We start from the raw sequence: 18,771 nt of genomic DNA, 5'->3' as shown, positions 1-18,771 counted from the left end.
GTTGCTCAGAAAAAAAATAAAATATGTGGCATAAAAGTGTCTGCAGTCAATCATTTATTCTTCCTGTCTCTTCAGACTGAAGCACAATGCATAATTTCAAGCAATGTTTCCCAAACCTGTGTAAATTACCCAATTGATTAAAAATGGTTTTTCTTTAACATATGAACCCTAATGGTTTATTAACCCAATTACAAAAGGGACATTTAAATTGATTTAAACTCTTTTACCCATTTTGGGCAAAAAGGACTTCTTGATAAGCAGGTTTGAATAATAAAAGAAAAAGCTTGGGAATCATTGCTTTAAGAGATTTGCCTTTGTAACAACTTCAAGAGGGCTTCTCTCTCATCCCTGCCCTCTTTAGTTATCTCTTCCTCTCACCCAATAAAAAAACCTCCCTTTTTATGACCTTGTAATCCCTTAATTTGGTGTAGACTCAGAGTGTCTGAATAGAGCTGAGTGTTTATTGGCCAGATGCCCTTCCTGACACCAGACAAGAGTTTTACAGCAAACACTTTTTCTTTGCGCCCTGGGAGAGAAACATTTGCTGCTACCTAGGATTGAACTCTAAACCTTGACACTTCTGTGTCTGAGTTTTACTTGGAGAAGGGACAAGCCAGAAAATGGAAAAAATGAAAGCAGAATAACAAAAGGCAAGAGAGAGCACAAGAAAATATGGAATGGTATATCAATACTCCAGGTCATCAGTATGAAAAAAGATCCTAAAAGAACATCTACTGAAACTATTTTTCTGATCGTTATCAGCTGGTAAATAATATACCATGTAACATACAGTATTTCTGTGAACAGAAGTTTTCTCTCTGAAATGGTAGAAAATAAGCTTACAAAAATGTTACTTCCATGCAAGTTAAATTAGATATACAGATTTCTATATGCTGCTGAACTGGCACAGGGCATGAGTCTGGCTATCTGTGGTTTCTTCCCCAAACCCCAAAAACTTTAACTTTAGACTGTCTACTATTGATCTCACCCCTTTCCTAAGAGATCTGTAGGGGGCATGCATAAGCGCACCAACGTGCCTACCACCCCTGTGCTATTGATTCTTTTATTTTTCTTATATGTACCCATTTCATGTATTCATAACTATGTATATACTTATACCTATTATCTTGTAAGCAATTGACAAATAAAAATAAATAAAATAAAATAAAAATATTGTCATCAGATAAAGTTCTTTCATTCAACCCAAACATAAATGATTCCAGTATGATCTAAACAAACTTCTGAGTTCAAAACATAAAGTCCAGTGCCTTTTCACATGGGATTATAGCACTGGGCACCTAATCCTTTATGGTATTCCTTGGACATCTGTGCCCAACAAATAATCAGAGAAAGTACAATTACTAGTTATGCAAGAGGACTGCCAGCATGAGCAAGTGATATTCCCTCAATTGCTCTGTGTGCCAATACTAGATATCACATAGTGCCCTTCTGTCCTGCTAAAAGACTGGTAAGATTCTAGCAAATTAAGTTCTTAAAGTCTCCCACAGAGCATTGTAAGAATAGACAGGACTTTTCATTACAGATAGTCAGTCCTCAACATACAACCATTCATTTAGTGGCCGCTGAAATTACAACAGCACTGAAAACAGTGACATACACCTGGTCCCTGCAGTTATGATTGTCACAGCATCCCCACCCCATGATCAAAATCCAGATGCTTGGTAATATGTATCTATTTAGGATGGTTGCACCATCCTGGGGTCATGTGCTCACCATGTGCAATTTTCCCAGTTGGCTTCTGACAAGCAAAGTCAACAGGGGAAGCCAGAGTCACTTAATGACTGCATGATTCACTTAACAACAGCTGGAATTCACTTAACAACCATGGAAAAAAGGATGTAACCTTGGGAATGATTCGCTTAACGACTGCCTTGCTTAGCAATGGGTATCCTGATCATAATTTGAAAACGACCTGTATTTGCATAGTTTGCTCTATGGGAGCATTCTGAAGCTTTCATCTGAACCCACCCATACAAGCAAATGCCTTTACTCCTAATATTACCATTAACCATGCAATTGTATCCAATCGTATTTCTGTTCACCACCAGCCTGAGTGATATTTTGAAAATTATTTATTTCCAAATACGTTGGACGATCATTATTTCCAGTCAATGAAACTAAAGCCAAGCTTACTGATGGAAATGACAGTCCGAGACTTCTGGAATACAGCAGCACATGGCAGAAAACTAATATAATAAAATAGCAAATGAAACCCTGAAGTGGTTCATCTCCAGACAAGGACTTTGAGAAAACAATATTTCTTCTCTTGTTAATTGCAATAATGTTTTCCATTGTATAATAAGTATCACCAGGAATGAAGTGTAATATTCACCGGTTGAACATTCATCTGCAAGCCTTCAATTGTACTTCAGAAACACTTCTTCATAATGTACATTACAGTGCATAACGTAAGAAATGAAAACAAAGCTGAAATTAAATATATAACAGCTTAAGGCTCTAACACTTCATGATGCAAGGCAATTAATATGGAAACACATGGCATAGCTTTTAGTCCTGGTAAAATATACCCTAATAGCACTCAAATTTCTATGGCATTGTTTCATGATCTGAATTAAAAACATGCAGTATGGCATGGCAATAAGAGAGAACACTGAACATCTGCTCTTTAAAAAGTTACATAACAAACAACTTTTGAAATTTATCCCAGGTTCTAAAGCAATGTGTGATGTGGTGGAATTTGTATTAGACTAAATACTTATAAAAGTAATGTAAAAAGCACATACTGTATTATGCAAATTGTGTATGTGTAGTGGATTGTACATGAAAGCATGTAACAAATTTGTGTGTTGCGGTTGAAAAAAAACCCTGCCAAATTCAATAAAACAAGCCTGGCAGATCTGCGAGATGAGCAAGAGAGATAAACTAAATTGAGACATTGCAAAAATGGCCACGTTCACCCAATCTTAATTAGAATAGTACTCACCACCTCCGGCACTCCCTTCTCTGCGGGCACGGGCGCTGCCATTTCTGCCAGACCTGACACGCTACGAATGAAGGAAAAGACAGAATTACTGTTTAGTATCAATAATTATTGCAGCACTCTTTTACTGGAATGGGACAACTTGACGTGGCCAACTTGTTGCAGCTAATTTGCCACAGGACAACTCATCATGGCCAACTTGCCACAGGACAACTAACTGCGGGACAAGAGTTATACTAATATCAAAGAAATGGTGGAATGGAATCATTAAAGAAAGGATGCCAAAAGAAGTACAAAATGACAAAATCTTTGTGAATGACAAAGATTAAATTAATTTTGTAAAATAATTTTAAATAATTAAATTGAATTATTTAATTGTCCCGCAGCGAATTGTCCTGTGGCAAGTTGTCTTGCAGCGAGTGGGCTGTGGTGAATTGAACCTAGTGAGTTGCCTGTGGCGAGTTGTAGACTTTTCTTTTTCACAAATTATACCTCACAATTCTTCCTGAGATTACTTAATAAGATTTAAGGCTAAGAATGGATTGATTGGGAGGATGAATACATTTACATTTGTCTAGCTTACTGCATACTCCTCAAAATACAATATATTTCTCTGAACGGATTGTGAGCCTTGAGCAAGTCCTGGCATTTGAAAAAGTAATAGAGAATGAAAATTGCCTTTTTTGAACAGATCTCATTTGATGAATTAATAAATGCATGACTTTATTGTAGTGATGGACCATATATCTTCTTTTAGTAATGGGAACATCTAGGGATATGCAGAAACAACTTCAATAATTTCTTTAAAAATATTTTATTGATCTACAATGATTTATTATTATATATGGCTCATGAAGAGCAAGCTATTTGAACTAATGCAATCAAGAATTTTAAAAAATTGAATGATTCAAAATGCAAATTGTGCAAAAAAGCAGAAGAAAAGGTAGATCATATATTCCGTTTGTGCAAGGTGATTATACAAAATGAAAACAATTATGTCACAGAGTCATTAAAAAGATAAAAATTATCTTGTGCCAGTAATGAAACATTAGTGGCAAAAGAGTTAAAGAAGTAGTAGAAAATGGACAGGTTTAAATATGGTGGGATTCCTGATTTCAAACTAATAACATTTTGGTACATAACAGTAACTGAAAGGAAGCACGAATAATTCAGGTGGGAGACTGTAGAATAAAAGATAAAGAATGGGAGAAAATCAGGAAGCATCAAGATCTAAAAATCCAAGTTCTAAAAAGTTATGGCATATGGCCAGTAGTGATCCCAGTGGTTATCAGCACACTGGATGCCATAACAAAAAGCCTTGGACAACACTTAGAACAGGGATGTCAAACTGGTGGCCTACGAGCTGGATGCGTCATGTGTAGACCTCACCCACCCCAGCTCTGGGAAGGGAAAATGTTGCGATACGTCATGTGACAGCAATGTGATGCTGAGAGTTTGACACCTGTGGCTGAGAAAATCTGCACATTTACAAAATGTATATATTTATTCAATTTCTACAGCTGCCCATCTCTATCCACTTGACTCAAGTATTAGAGGGCTGCTTTTTCCTTTGTTCATTCCCAAAGCTGTGGGTGAGGAGGAGATTATAAACAATTTAAACAGTGACAGACATGCATGATATTGTTGCATGCTGCTTTGCCATTAGTTGAACCACAGATAAGAATGTGCTGTGACCTTTATGGCAACAGCCATAACCAAAGTGCTAAGTGTTTTTATTTATCTTTTGGCATGTTTTTATTGTCCTGAGTTAACATAAACATAGAGAAGTTTTTACCATTGCTGTAGCACTCAAAAGCTATTTTGGTGGAATTATATTATGAGAACGTCTGAAGGTGTAACACAATAAAATCAGATTGTATTCTTAAGAGTATTTAAGTAACTTGTGCTTTTAAAAATGACTTATACCTGTTCCCTTAGTTCTTTCAATTTTTCTACTCTTTTAAGCTTTGTTGCATATTCTTGCATTTCTTTCATTCCCATATCTGTGCAGAGTCGAACCAAGAACCGTAAACCTAGAATATAATATACACAATATTAAGATCATAGCAAAAGAGCAGTATTTTTCTTCTAGCACTAATATTCTTTTAAAAAACGTGGAAACAACTGAAAGGGAGTAAAATGCATTCATGTGTGCAATACAATACAACGCAACACGGTATGGACTGGGAAACCTTTTCTGTAAAGGAGCAGATTCTTTCTCTCTTCCATCTCTGTGGGTATGGATGGACGTTTTGCTGGCCAAGAAGGCTAGCAGCTACTGGACAATGCCAGCTTGCCAACCGGAAAGTAATTGAATGGAAAAATATTTCATTGTGCCATTAAATTGGCAGATTTCATAAGCACCACATTTGAATTCTTAGACAACAGGAGTTATTAGAATCCTGCCTGCAAATTCTCTTTTGGTTTTTGTTAATAAAAGAGTGCATGTCTTTTCCCAAACTCTCATACTTCTATAATAAATGCTGAAAAGTAAGAGGGATAGTTTTTAAATTGAATATATTAAAGAGTTTTAAAGAGTGTACTTTTAATTAGTTAATATATTATCGTAAACATACTTATTAGGTACGCCTATTAAATATTGTAGCACTTACTTCCTACACCATACATCAGAATGTACTTCTAGAAAGCACCTGTGCCTGACAGATTTTTATGAAGTCTCAGAAGAATCCACTTAGTGCAATTTAATTTCCATCAACCCCATTTTGCTTTCTATCACATTTGATGCCCTACCATATAACAGAATAACAGAACTGGAAGGAACCTTGGAGGCCTTCTAGTCCAACCCCTTCCTCAAGCAGGAAACCGTGTCAAACAAGCGGTTGTCCAGTTTCTTCTTAAAAACCTCCAGTGTTGGAGGAAAGTCATTCCACCGGTTAATTGTTCTAATCGTCAGGAAATTTCTCCTTTGTCCTAAGTTGGTTTTCACCTTCATTAGTTTCTATTCATTGCTTCTTGTTCTGCCTTCTGGTATTTTTGGAGAATAGGTTCACTTCCTCTTCTTTGGGGCAGCCCCTTAGATATTGGAACACTGCCATCATGTCACCTCTAGTTTTTCTTTTCATTAAATTAGACATACCCAACTCCTGCAGCATTTTCTTCATATATTTTAGCCTACAGTCTCCTAATCAACTTTGTTGCTCTTCTTTTCACTCTTTTTAGAGTATTTCCAATGATTTCTTGTGCATTTAATACAAAGATCCCTTGTAACTGGCCTTTCCCATACCCTGCAATGCAGTGATTGTATTCAAAGAGAGCTTCCCCTTCTTAAGAAATCTGGAAAGTCTATTTGTGCAGGAGGTATGTGTGTGCAGCAGAGACCAAGATGATGGATAGCTTGCTTTAGATTGACTAGGATAGCCCCTAAGTAGTAAAGCAAATATTTGTATATGAAGTAATCTAGCAAAAAAGCAAGATAACTATAAAATGCAGTGAGCATTATATTAGAGAAATTACTTACATTCGGCATTATCTGGAAACCTTCTGTGAATTGTCTTGTAGGTATCCAGAGCTTTTTGATAGTTACCTATTAGCCAGTAAATAAAGGACACAAGGTCAGACAGATATGCCAAATTATAGACAGGGAAAAATATTAAAACTAAAATGCAATAGGTATGGACACTTACCACTTCTTCTATAGCAGCTGGCAACCATCAATTGCCATTTCACTTGGGTTGGCCTGTAAGTACATATACATTACACATCACAGTGCAATGCAACTGAAAAGCTTTCCTTAAATATCTAACATATGGATGAAATTAATCAAAATGGAACTGCTCAGTGTGAATATTTTCTTGGACAAGCAAATAAGTTGTTTCTCGCTAAGGGAGGGTAAAAATATGCATCTGAAGTAAGTTTCAATGCCAATTTGTAATTTGAAAAGAACAGCACTGAAGATCGTACTCTATTCTGGGTGGATGAACTCCAACCATTTTTAACACTACTTGGTCCAGCTAACAAGAACATATGTGTTGCAAATCCTTCATCTGGAGAGCAGAAAGCACATGTGTATGAATTATTAGATGGTTATATTATCTCAGCATCACACAGTTTTTGTGTCTTAAGTCAAACCATACATTCACATAATTTATATTATACATTGCATCCCAGAAATTTTGCACTCATATTCCTGCAGTCCTATCGAGAGATGCTGTGAGTTATGTTTGGCATATAACCACTGATTTTAAAATTTAAAACACAAACATATTTCCCAGAAAGTTGATTTCTATAATAGGAGAGATAATTATTGAGATTATACATTTAATGCTCAGTGTAACATACCAAGTGGAGCACAATTTATCTGAAGCACAGTTAGAAGCCAAAGTTATTATAATGTCTTTTTTCTGTAAATTTAAAATTAAAACACTTCCTACTTTATCTATGATTATTGATTTTGAAATGCCCAACAAAGCTTTAAGTTTTTTTAAGTACCTCTATTGATCTACATTCATTAAGAAATAAATACTTTTCTATTGGTCATTTCCTAAAAGACTAGTGAAGTGAGAAAGTGTTTTTCCTGAATTACCAAGATATAATTAAATCATAAAATGTTTTGATGTATTATGAAATTCTGACTAGGCTTCATTTAAAAGATGATTCCATCTTTCAATAGCAAAACAACAAAAGCAAAATGGTTTAGTTCTGTTAAATTTATTTCTATTAAATTCTTAATACTTGCATCAGCTGTGAGTCTATTAAAATCAGGAATATATCACTCAATTCTAAATCTTTCTCATATAAAAATGTTTATGAAATAGTTCTGATTTGTTTGATTTTATTTCAGTGGTAGCAATTGGTTTATACCACAGTCAATACCTGAAAAAATTGGGTTCATATAATGCATGAATCTAAACCATGGGATCCATCAACAGAATCTCTACTACCCAATTCATGGGAAGTGCTAATATGATATTATTTCAAAAGAGTTTGTATCTAATTTGAGGAAACTGGAAGTAAACTGTAAAATCTATCATAACTGTTGGGTTCTAGAAAAACAATAGTTTTAGAAAATAGTTGTTTCAAAGAATTATACCCAACCCCAACATTCTTTAAGAAGAAAACATGTCTGTCTGTCTGTCTGTCTGCCTGCCTGTCTATCTATCATCTCCTGGCTCAGACAGTATGTTTTCAGCCATTCCTTTCTCGTTTTTATTGTCACCACTGAAGTTTTTAATGTTTATCACATAAACCCAGTGTAATCTAGTCAAAATATTACACATATTCTTGGCTAAACTGGAATAGTTTAAGGATACTGACCTCTTTATATCAGAACCAATCTAGAAAATTGTAATCCAGAACAATTCATTCTAATTGCTTAAAGAGTTACTCGAATTTTCCTTAAAGTTAAATAATAGTACATCTATTTTAAAGGCATCAAAGAAACATTGAAAAATCACCCAAGTTTCAATACCTAATTTATATCAGTGATAACAATATTGCAGAAAATGCCTGTAGAAGTGAAATGACTCTCAACATACAAGTGTTGTGATTACTTACTGAATAAGAGCCGCTCTTTCAAAGTAGTGAATGGCTTTTTCACAAAATTGTGTGTCAATGTAATAGGCTCCAAGCCATTCTATGACCTCAATGTTTGAAGGGAAATACCGATAGGACTAAGAAAGTAAAGGGTTGAAAGAAATGTAAAATTAGTGATAAGTTTTACTTCACTTCTAGAATAGGTTAAACCTTTATGTAAAATTCTCCAGCTACTGAAAATACATAATATATGAATGTATAAAGGTAGTGTACTAATAAATTCATTAATCATTAAAGAGAATGTAGCCATTTGTAATTAACAGAAAAATTATGACATTTGATTTAAAAAATTGCTTATTTCTTGCATATTTGATTTTCAAGTATTTTAAACATGCAGTAAGGAATCACTTTCTCAAGTTATGATTTTTACTGGTCAATGATACTGTAATAAAATAGTATAATTACATTTGTTTCAGTGTATTACAATTACAATGTACAATGTGTTTCCTTTGAATCTATACAGTAGACCAAGCGTCTTCAAATTTGACAAGTTTAAGACTTGTGAACTTCAACTCCCAGAATTCCTAAGCTAACATGACTAGAGGAGGAATTCTGGGAGCTGAAGTCCACAAGTTTTAAAGCTGTCAAGTTTGAAGACCCTTTTAGACTTCTGACAACAGCCAACCAAACATGGCAGCATTAAGACTTGTGGACCTCAGCTCCCAGAATTCCTAAGCTAACATGATTAGAGGAGGAATTCTGGGAGTTGAAGTTCACAAGTCTTAAACTCGCCAAGTTTGAAGACCCCTGCAGTAGACAAAACTAATTTATTTTGGGTAAGCAAATTATATAGCTTAATAATTATGACTGAATTGTTTGGCTTAAATAAGCAAAATTTATACGTATCATAAATCTATTAACAATGTAAGAAAATAGCTCTTGTAGCCTATGGTAGCTAAACACAGTGGCCATTTCATGCACTGGAAAACATGAGCCTTGAGGAGAAAGACAATTCAAAATGTCGGTTGCCAGGGCAAGGCTACACTGAAAATATGGTTCAAGGTTTCTCTGTGTGTTATATAAAGAAGCTGCACGTCAAAGCAGGGAGGATAATTTAATAGCAAATTTAATCAAGTTAAATTGAATTTTAAGTGAACGTTCTATAATTGAAATATTTGTATTTAGACAGGCCTAATTCAGATATGACACATATAATCAGGCAGCAATTGTGGATGGCTCTGGAGGCCATGGACTATCTATAAATCTGCACACTTCACCAAAACCAAGTTAACTGTATTAATTGTTCCCTTTGTTAAAGAATGTTAATTACAAAGTTTTTGGAGAGAGGAATTCTAAATGTGGTCCTCTTCTCTGGAATTGCATTCCCCCTGGAATTCAACTTGCTCCAATATTATTGGGGTTTAGAAAAACAATATTTTTTTAACAGAGGGATAAATGAATTAAGAGAGGCTCCTTTTATGTATGAGTAATGTAGGATATAGGAATATGATATAGGAAAGTTTTACTATTATTGTATTAAACTTGTGGATATTAATGTTAATAACTAGTCCAATTTCTTAATTATTTGAATTCTATTTAAACATGGCAGGATTTTAAATCACTAAGACCTGATTAACAATTGGAAAAGCTTTAAATTAATAGTATTATATATCAGCATTATAAAAAATAAATCTCTGGTAGTGATGGATTTATTAGTCTTCCCCAACCCAGTGCCCTTTAGACATAAATTCCAGGAATATTCATAAGGGATACATCACTCCATTTCTCTTGATCTAGATTATCTCAAATTTTCTAAAAATTGTTCATATTACCATTGTGAATAACAATATATGTGTAAGGGAAATCAATCCATTTAATCCTGTATGAGAATTTTTCCATGTGAAGAATGTTAGAAATCAAAGTTAACTGTTGTATTACTGAATTACTGTATTACTGAATAAAATGTTTTCTCTGTGGATTCCATATTCTTGATTAATAAAAATGTATTTAGTATTACAATTATTTTTACTAATCAGAATGTTTAATTATTATGCTCTTTGACAACTTAAAGGGTCAAAGTAAACATATTTTATATAGTATGCCTATTGTATATAAGAAAATATAACAGATAACCCTTCCTCAGTAACAACCCTCAGATGCACCAGATTTTAATTCCAGTAAGCCCCAGATAACATGGAAGAAGAAGGCTGGCACAGAAATGTAATTTTTAAAACACCTACCTCATAATAATATTGAAAAGCTTGAGACTTATCACCTTCACTATCATAGAGTTCCCCAAGTTTTGCCAATGCGTGTGAGTCCGTGGGAACAACACTGATAAGTTGCATAAGCCACTCAATGGCCTGATTAGGGTCCTCCATTAATTCATATCTGAAATATGGTCAGTTAAGGAATACCTTGTGAGGACTTCCTTTATACCTTGCAACTGCTGTGCTATGGTTGAGATCTATAGTGTTAAACGTTAGATTTGTTGAAAAGATACATGCTGGCAATTTGGAAGAGAACCTGGGCACTATTTCGGAGAATTGCATGAAGCTTCAGAAAAGAATCCAATGCTTCATCCAGTCTGTTTAGCTTTTTGTATGATAAACCTGCAAAAAGAAATCATATTTGTTATGAAAAATATAAATAAAGTGAGCTAAATTACATATTCCATAATATAACTAAATGCAAGCCCACACATGCTCGAAGGTTATCCATTTGGGGAGTCTTTTTAATAATAAAAATGTTATAAATACATACAAATGGTGAACTAAACTCTGAAACGGAGCTTAGCCTGCAGTTTTGGCATCTTATGGAGCTAACTAGAAACCGTGGAAGAAAGTGTCCTGCGGGGGCTTCTGATGCTTTGCTTTAGTCCCACTCCCTCACAATGCCAAAATGGGGTAATTATAGGTTTTAAAACCTCTTTGATTTTATCTAAGGCATCTACAATAAACCACAATAATTTCATTCAAGTAGTCATCCACTTATGACTGTTCATTTAATGGCAGTCTGGAATTATGATAGACTCAGAAAGAGATTTATGGCCCACCATATACCCCCATGGTCAGCACTTGCCAAGCACCTGGCAATCATGTAACTGTCATTTGCAATTTTCTCTGCTGGCTTCCCCAGAAAGTCGGTGGGGAAGCAGTCAGGGAAGGTTGTAAGCTGCTGCTGCTGCACCTGTTGTCTCTCATCTCTGGGTGCTGGCTGAAAGAGCTGCCTACTGAGGGCAGCTAAACTCCTTCAGAGGAGGGGTGGCTTTGGTCTGCATTTGAATTTACTATCTTGGCCCACCAATTGTGGACATCCCCACCCCCAATTAAGAGCAAAAACTATCTCTTAATTTCCAGTTTTAAATATGACACACTCTTATCCATAGTTACAATCATCTCAAATTGCAATCCAAATTGACTCATGACTTACCAATATTATAAAGTGCTTCGGTACATGATGAATCATTCCTTAAGGATTCCTTATAAAACTCTGCTGCCTTCTCATAATCTCCATTTATGAAAATGGTATTTCCTTTGTTTGACAGAGCAGCTGGATTGTATCTGTCAGAATTTACGGCTAAGTCTGCATAATTGCTTGCTTGTATAATCTCATTTTCCTAAATTAAATAAAGAACATATCTTATCTGGTTGCTGATGCTTTGGAAATTAACCATTTAATATATATATTTTAATTCCTGATATAGTAATAGCACATAGACTTATACACCACTTCACGGTGCTTTACAGCCCTTTATAAGAGGTTTACAGAAGTCAGCATACTGCTCCCAACAATTTGGGTCCTCATTTTACCGATCTTGGAAGGATGGAAGGCTGAGTCAACCACGAGCCTGGTGAGATTTGAACTGCCAAATTGCAGTCATCCAGCAGTCAGCAGAAGTAGCCTGCAGTACTGCACTCTAACCACTGCACCACATTCTTGCTATATATAGATTCATATACATAGATTTGTTAAGTGTTGTTTCAAGCCCTCAGTTTTTATTAAAATCATACACTATCATTAGATTTTAGTACCTATTAAGATTATGACCCATTGGTTAAACAATATAACAGAATATCTACTTTCTAAATATTTTGCTGACACGGTTTTAAATAGATCAAATTCTTACAAATTTAATGAATCCAGTTCAGTTATCTTTTTCTTCAGGCATTTGCCTACCACAAGTATTTCTACTTGCGGTTCCTCAGAATTACTTTGAAGCTGACCCATGGTTCTTTCCATTGCTTTCTTCCTCTGAGAACCCATGAGCCAATCAATGTTGCCTTAATCTGACCAATTAAATATTAGCAGAAAAAGATATTTAATTAACCCTGTTTCCATATCAATAGTTTATATCTTGCATGCATTTTTCTGATGATTTCCCCAAAGCTCCAAGCAGTTGTAAAGGAAGGAACTTTTAAAGTTGCCAAAAGGGTATCATTGTAATCCTTTTTAAGCACCTATTAAATAATACATTTTGGAAAGTTGCTGTGGCAGAAATTTGGCCTAGACTAGAATCTGTGTCACTTAAAAGAAACTAACTGATGTCAATATGTACCTCTGAACTCACTGTTCTGTTACTTAGCAAAGAAGATTGAACTACTTGAACTTTGAACTGTTATCTTTAAGAAAAAAACACATTTCACTTGAAGTAAACAATTTCAAGATAATTAAATTCAACAATTAATAAAATGTACTCTATGGTTATTTATTCTTAAAACTACTGACTATATTTAAAAGTAACCATATGAGAAAATCCGTAGAAGGTCCATATTCTCTGACTTAAATCTTTTTTTTAAAGTCTTTATTTACTCACCAAAAAGTATAGAAAAGAAAGATTTGTGGCAGCTGCACTTTTAACTCTGCTATCCTTTTTTTCAAACATCTTTAAAGTGTCAACAGCCTAGAATTAATTAAATAGCAAAGTTACTCTCAATGTAAAAAAAACCTACTCAGCTGTACTGGATAATTGCAGAACATGAGCTGCTTCTGACAACTGTTCTAAAATTTCAGTTAGTGAACCTTCTATTTTGAACTAGTAGAAGTTGACAGTAATGTAATTCTAAACACTTCAGATCTTCCAGTCCATTTCAGGTCCAATTAATGTATTGACGCTAGAATGGCCAGATCTAGTCAAAAAAATCTATCTGTTCATTAGATGGCAGTAACAAATTAGACTTTTCTTGTCTACTTTTCTGCAGCCCAGAAATTGTAGTCCTAGTTGATATCAATCTTAAAAACTTTGAATGGGTTGGAACCAATCCAACTCCTTCTGGGTGTACTAGCCTGAACAATTAGCTCAATTCTGAACCCCCTTTCCAGGTGCTACTTCTGAAATCTAGTGGCAAGAAAAGAGAGAGAAAATCTGTATCAGAGGGTGGCATGTTTTGCTTCGAGAATGTCACCCAGAAGACAATTCAATCCTACAGAATCTTTCTCTGAGAAAGAAAATGATGGGACATTGCCCACTTATGCTCAGGATGCTTGCTTCTCACAAGCTCAGGACAGTAATTTCCCTCAGGAGTAGCGGGAGGTGAAGACAAGCCATCAAGCCCTCAACAGCAGCAGAGTCTTTATGAGGACACTAGGTTCATTAACTCCTCTTTTCTAAACCTTTTCATAAATTGACTAATGGAATAAAGTAATATTTCAATTTGTTTAAGATATGAAATTATATTCTGATCATGATTCAGTGTAAACATTACCAGTAAAATGTTTATGAAAACACTGTACCTGATTAAAATCTTTTTGCCGCAAATAGGTAATTGCTTTATTGATTTCCAAGTCATTGGCTAACTCTACGTATTGAGATGTTTTTACCATTTCTACACACCTTCAAGATAAAAAAAGAGATTTTTTCTCCTATAGTGATCATTTCTACATTAAGAAGACAATTGCCTGATTAAGTCAATCCTATAAACTGATTTAAACACTTGACAATTTTACAGACCAAATATTTAAAAGGAGACTCATTGAGTATCAAATAAATTACCAAAACACTAATAAAGTGAGTTTGTTGTGCAGTTCTGATTATATTGTAATTTAGAATGAATTCCACTCAACTGAAAAAGGTTACATTGTTTGTTACTATACAAGATCCAGACATTAGAGCTTTCAAGTGCAAACACAAAATCAATAAAATACAAATTATTTCATTTTATTTCATTCATTGCATATGACCATGATGTAATATCCAATCTTTAACAGAATCTACCAGAGAATAACAGGTGACCCATGGAGGACCATAGTTAAAAATTGATACCTACCAGTCATAACCCACGGCAAATGAAGTTTCAATTGCTGGAGCAATTAGTTTAGCAGCTGTCATAATATACTTTTCTGCTGTAGCTTTCCTAAAAAAATATTGTAGTGAAAAGGAGCAAAGCCTATATATACATAGTAGCTAACTGAAAACTTTATTGAAAGAATTATTAAATAAATATTAGATTTAAATATTTAAACAATAAATGCAAAATAAAACTTCAATTAAAATACTTTGAAAGGAAACTGATTTTAGGGTATAATCCTCCATTAAAAGTACTGATTAGGACATTCATTCCATCCTCACTTTGAACCCTGATTCTTTGAGTATGAAAAAAATAGAGTAAAATAGCAGCAGGCTTGGGAAGTTTGAAGGTTTTGCAAAAGTACAAATATTTAGATTGTCCTACCCATTCAACTCTACAGAGCAAAGAGTTAAATAGGACTGAACCTGCTATAGAGATTTTCAGTCATCCAGATCAGTCCCAAAGAAACTTTTATTCAACAGGCAACTGGACTTCGGTTTTTCCTTGAAGACATTTCGCTTCTCATGCAAATTCTGAAGAAGCTTCTTGGATGAGAAGCGAAACATCTTCAAGGAAAAACCAAGTCCAGTTGCCTTTTGAAAAAGCTCCTGGATGACTGAAAATCTCCATAGACATTCTGTTCCAGGATTATGGAATATTACTAATATTGCTAAATCATAGGAAGAAAGATGGAATAGAAAACCAGGAGTGGGAGAATGGAATCAAACACCTTGAAGAGGGAAGGACTATTTAGCTGGCACTTAAACTAGGAGCATTCCACCGTATAACCTATTATTAACATATTACCTGTCCAGTTTTTAAACCTGCCTTCCCACATATTTTCTCCAACCCTTTATGAGATTGCAGAGGTGAGGAAATTTGGTAAATAAATGAAAATAAATCGACTTCTAACTTAGCATAACCAAAGTACACAGATAGAAAAGAAAACTGAATTCATTTACCTGTTCACTTGCTTAAACATAACCAGAAAATATGAAAGATAATGAAAGGCCTTTGGAAATAATATGAGAGACTTACCTTTCACGTTCCATTTGTCGTAAGCTATCATTCTTTATAGCTTCTATCAACAGGTTTGTATGTGGATCATCCTAACAATAAAAAGGACAATATAATCATTGAGGTTACATAAAAAACAGGAATGGATATATGAACACAAAAATGTATTCATGAAAACCATAACATTTTATATGTCACATTCTGTAAACTACTTTTAGTCAATAAAACAGAATCACTTAACAGTACATCTCATTGCAAGATTTCAGCAGTCCGCTCTGAATTTTTAAATAACTGAGCAAAATTTTTAAATAACTGAGTTATGTTTGTATGGCAGGTTAGATACTTATTTCTGTACCCATCTAAGGATATATTTTAGTTCCAAAAGTATCAATTTTTATTTACTTTTTGATCTAAAAAATCTCTTTATGCATATAGGGACTTTATGAAGTATTTTTGTACTCATTCTGTGATTTATAATCTATAGGATGATGTACACATTCAAATGAAAACTATTTAAATATTGCTCAAATGCAACTATGTGATGACCTGTAGTCTCTCAAAATAACCCAAAACATATATTAAAGTCCGGTAAAGCCTTCAACTTAACTTCACTGTTTTATTAGGTATAGTTTAAAGTCACAAAAGTAAATAAGGAGGCAAACAGAAAACCAAAACAAACCGCATTGATGAGAGTTCTGAAGCAAGCCGAAATAACTAATTATAAACTCCAGGAAAATAGCCGAGAAAAGTCCATGGAAAGAACGCCAGCAAAGACAAGCCTCTTTCAAGGTGAACACTAATTGACATCAGCAATTCTAACTGGAAACTTATATACATGGCTCCCACCTGCAAGCCATGAGGAGGATCATGGTAATCTCCTCTTGAGTAGACTTCGCTTTTCCCTGATCCTCTCCTCCCTGCGTGACCTAGGATGGATAGGGGATGGGCCTGGATCCCCCTCTGACTGCTCAGCTGGCTTCTGCCCTTCCCCAGCCTCCTCCACCACCTCTGGAGCCACACTCCCACTCCCTGTTGGCTGTTCCTCCTCTTCCTCAGAGTCAGACTCCACCAGGGTCATGACAAACTATTTCACTTGTGTAATAAACTTTACTTCAAAACTGCATTTAAAATATTTGTCTGCTAGAAAAAAAAAAGATATGCTGGGATGAAATGACCATTGTTTGATATTGATCATAAAGAATTTTTATGCCACTGTTATATTATATGGAACATTATTTTCCTTTCCACAACTGTTTTTGTCTATAAATGGCAGTTTATGAATTTGTGCATACTTACTCCTTGTGAAATATATTTGTCATCATCATCAATTTCCAGTGGAACAGCAAGCAGTTTTTGGAAGGCTTTTTTCATTTGATCTCTGTCTCCAGTAGCAAAGTAGCACAAGATCAAGTTGAAGCCTGCTTTCAGGTTTGGTGATGTACTCATAATGTGCTCAAAGGAACTAATGGCATCAGTATATTGGCCGGTTTTAATAAACGCAACTCCAATGTTCTGCATTATTTTAATCCTAATGAAATACACCATTGTCAGAATCTTATATTAAACTGTATCTTAAAATAGATATCCTATGACTGAATTCTGCTTAGAATACAGTCAAAAGTGCAATTTTAACACTGTATACAAGAAAGTAATAATAACATCAAAACAAATGAAATATGAAAAATTGTGGCATAAATTCCCCTATTTGCCTACAAATATTAGAGTAGGGATCCGATATTTTTACTCCACTGATTCAATTTATAAATCCAACTATGAGTATCCCTGGGCAACATACAATAAAACATTATAAAAGCATATCATTATAAAAGTAATAACCACAAGTATAAAAGTATGCCATTCAAAAACATTTGAAAGCAATATTTATTACAATTAAGAATGAATAAAAAATTAATCAGCAGAACTGTTTTTCTGCCTATCTAAAGCAAAGTAATAAAGGGTGATAATCTCATCTCCTTTAAAAGGGAAATACACAATAAGGGCCCACTACTGAAAAGGTCTTTCTTTAAGTTACACCAAGTTGTAACTAATGACTGATAAGTTTATATGGAGGAAAGCAATTCTTGACAAAATTGGCCTAATCATTATAGCATTCATCCAATTCTCACTTAAGATGTCTCCTGATCAACACCTTACTGAATATCAGGCAATGTTATAGGACATTTGCTATCTTCCCTGAGTCAGCTAAGTTGGATCACAGAATAAGTATTATCAAACTAATTGAGAGAGAGAGGAAATGACAGAGAATCAGGAATCAGCTACCTACAACTCTTAAAAGGAAGACTTATCCGTAAAAGATATACAATTGTAAGAACACTAAATTGCTTTCCACCTTATTTCTACATGCTCTTTTGCTTGAGGATGTCACTTCATATGAACAGGGCAGATAACCAAAATGCTTCACTTTGTCATGTCTACTTTGCCCTCAAGATAATACGAAGATAGCAGTGAAATAATCAAAAGGTTGTAAGTAGTCTCAGTAGATAGCATATGGAAGAGACCAACAGGCCTCTGTAGACAGAAAATTACAGTAAACAACAAATGGCCAAATCTTGTTGAAATTCACCTCATCTCCTTGTGGACACTTGCAATCTGATCTAGAGCCATTCGATAGAACTTAATGGCTTTTGAATAGTTTCTTTGTTTCAAATAAATATTTGCCATGTTAACTTTCAGCATACCTATAAAACAATACAGAATAAGATGTTACTCATACCCCACTAATTTTCCAGAATATCATTTAGGTTGTACGTAGATATAAAACATATATAGTTGATATGGAAGAATTTGGAGAAGAGGAAAATAAAAACAATGAGCTATTTTGGACAAAAAAGAAAAGGAAAGTTTGGGACTTTTATTTTCCAGTTGCATAATTATATATACAGCAGTCTTTTTTACTTACACAGGGCTGCAAGTTTACTTATTTATTTGCAGACCACAACTTCTATGCCACTTTAGTCAAATTGGCTTTGTTTATTTGTATCCTACCTTTAT

General features: G+C 34.5%; 1 protein-coding gene across 3 annotated transcripts in view; it reads right to left on the bottom strand.

Moving 5' to 3' along the window:
* IFT88 (intraflagellar transport 88) overlaps nt 1-18,771 on the bottom strand; it is a 36,361-nt gene that overhangs the window by 4,343 nt on the left and 13,247 nt on the right. For all 3 annotated transcript variants that reach the window (XM_026708874.2, XM_026708875.2, XM_087937143.1), the window contains 14 exons: nt 18,344-18,458; nt 17,056-17,287; nt 15,781-15,851; nt 14,722-14,808; nt 14,189-14,288; nt 13,272-13,358; nt 11,888-12,074; nt 10,959-11,067; nt 10,696-10,846; nt 8,477-8,592; nt 6,607-6,659; nt 6,441-6,506; nt 4,889-4,995; nt 2,966-3,026 (listed from right to left, as the gene is read on the bottom strand). In XM_026708874.2, the coding sequence (XP_026564659.1) occupies nt 2,966-3,026; nt 4,889-4,995; nt 6,441-6,506; nt 6,607-6,659; nt 8,477-8,592; nt 10,696-10,846; nt 10,959-11,067; nt 11,888-12,074; nt 13,272-13,358; nt 14,189-14,288; nt 14,722-14,808; nt 15,781-15,851; nt 17,056-17,287; nt 18,344-18,458 (1,542 nt within the window). The remainder of the gene's footprint in view (nt 1-2,965; nt 3,027-4,888; nt 4,996-6,440; nt 6,507-6,606; nt 6,660-8,476; nt 8,593-10,695; nt 10,847-10,958; nt 11,068-11,887; nt 12,075-13,271; nt 13,359-14,188; nt 14,289-14,721; nt 14,809-15,780; nt 15,852-17,055; nt 17,288-18,343; nt 18,459-18,771) is intronic.

This window comes from Pseudonaja textilis, chromosome 7, assembly GCF_049901715.1.
Source record: "Pseudonaja textilis isolate UNSWEBS1 chromosome 7, rPseTex1.2, whole genome shotgun sequence".
In the NCBI taxonomy this organism is placed as follows: domain Eukaryota; kingdom Metazoa; phylum Chordata; class Lepidosauria; order Squamata; family Elapidae; genus Pseudonaja; species Pseudonaja textilis.
Note: the sequence above shows the minus strand (reverse complement) of the source record. Positions and strands in the feature narration are given on the sequence as shown.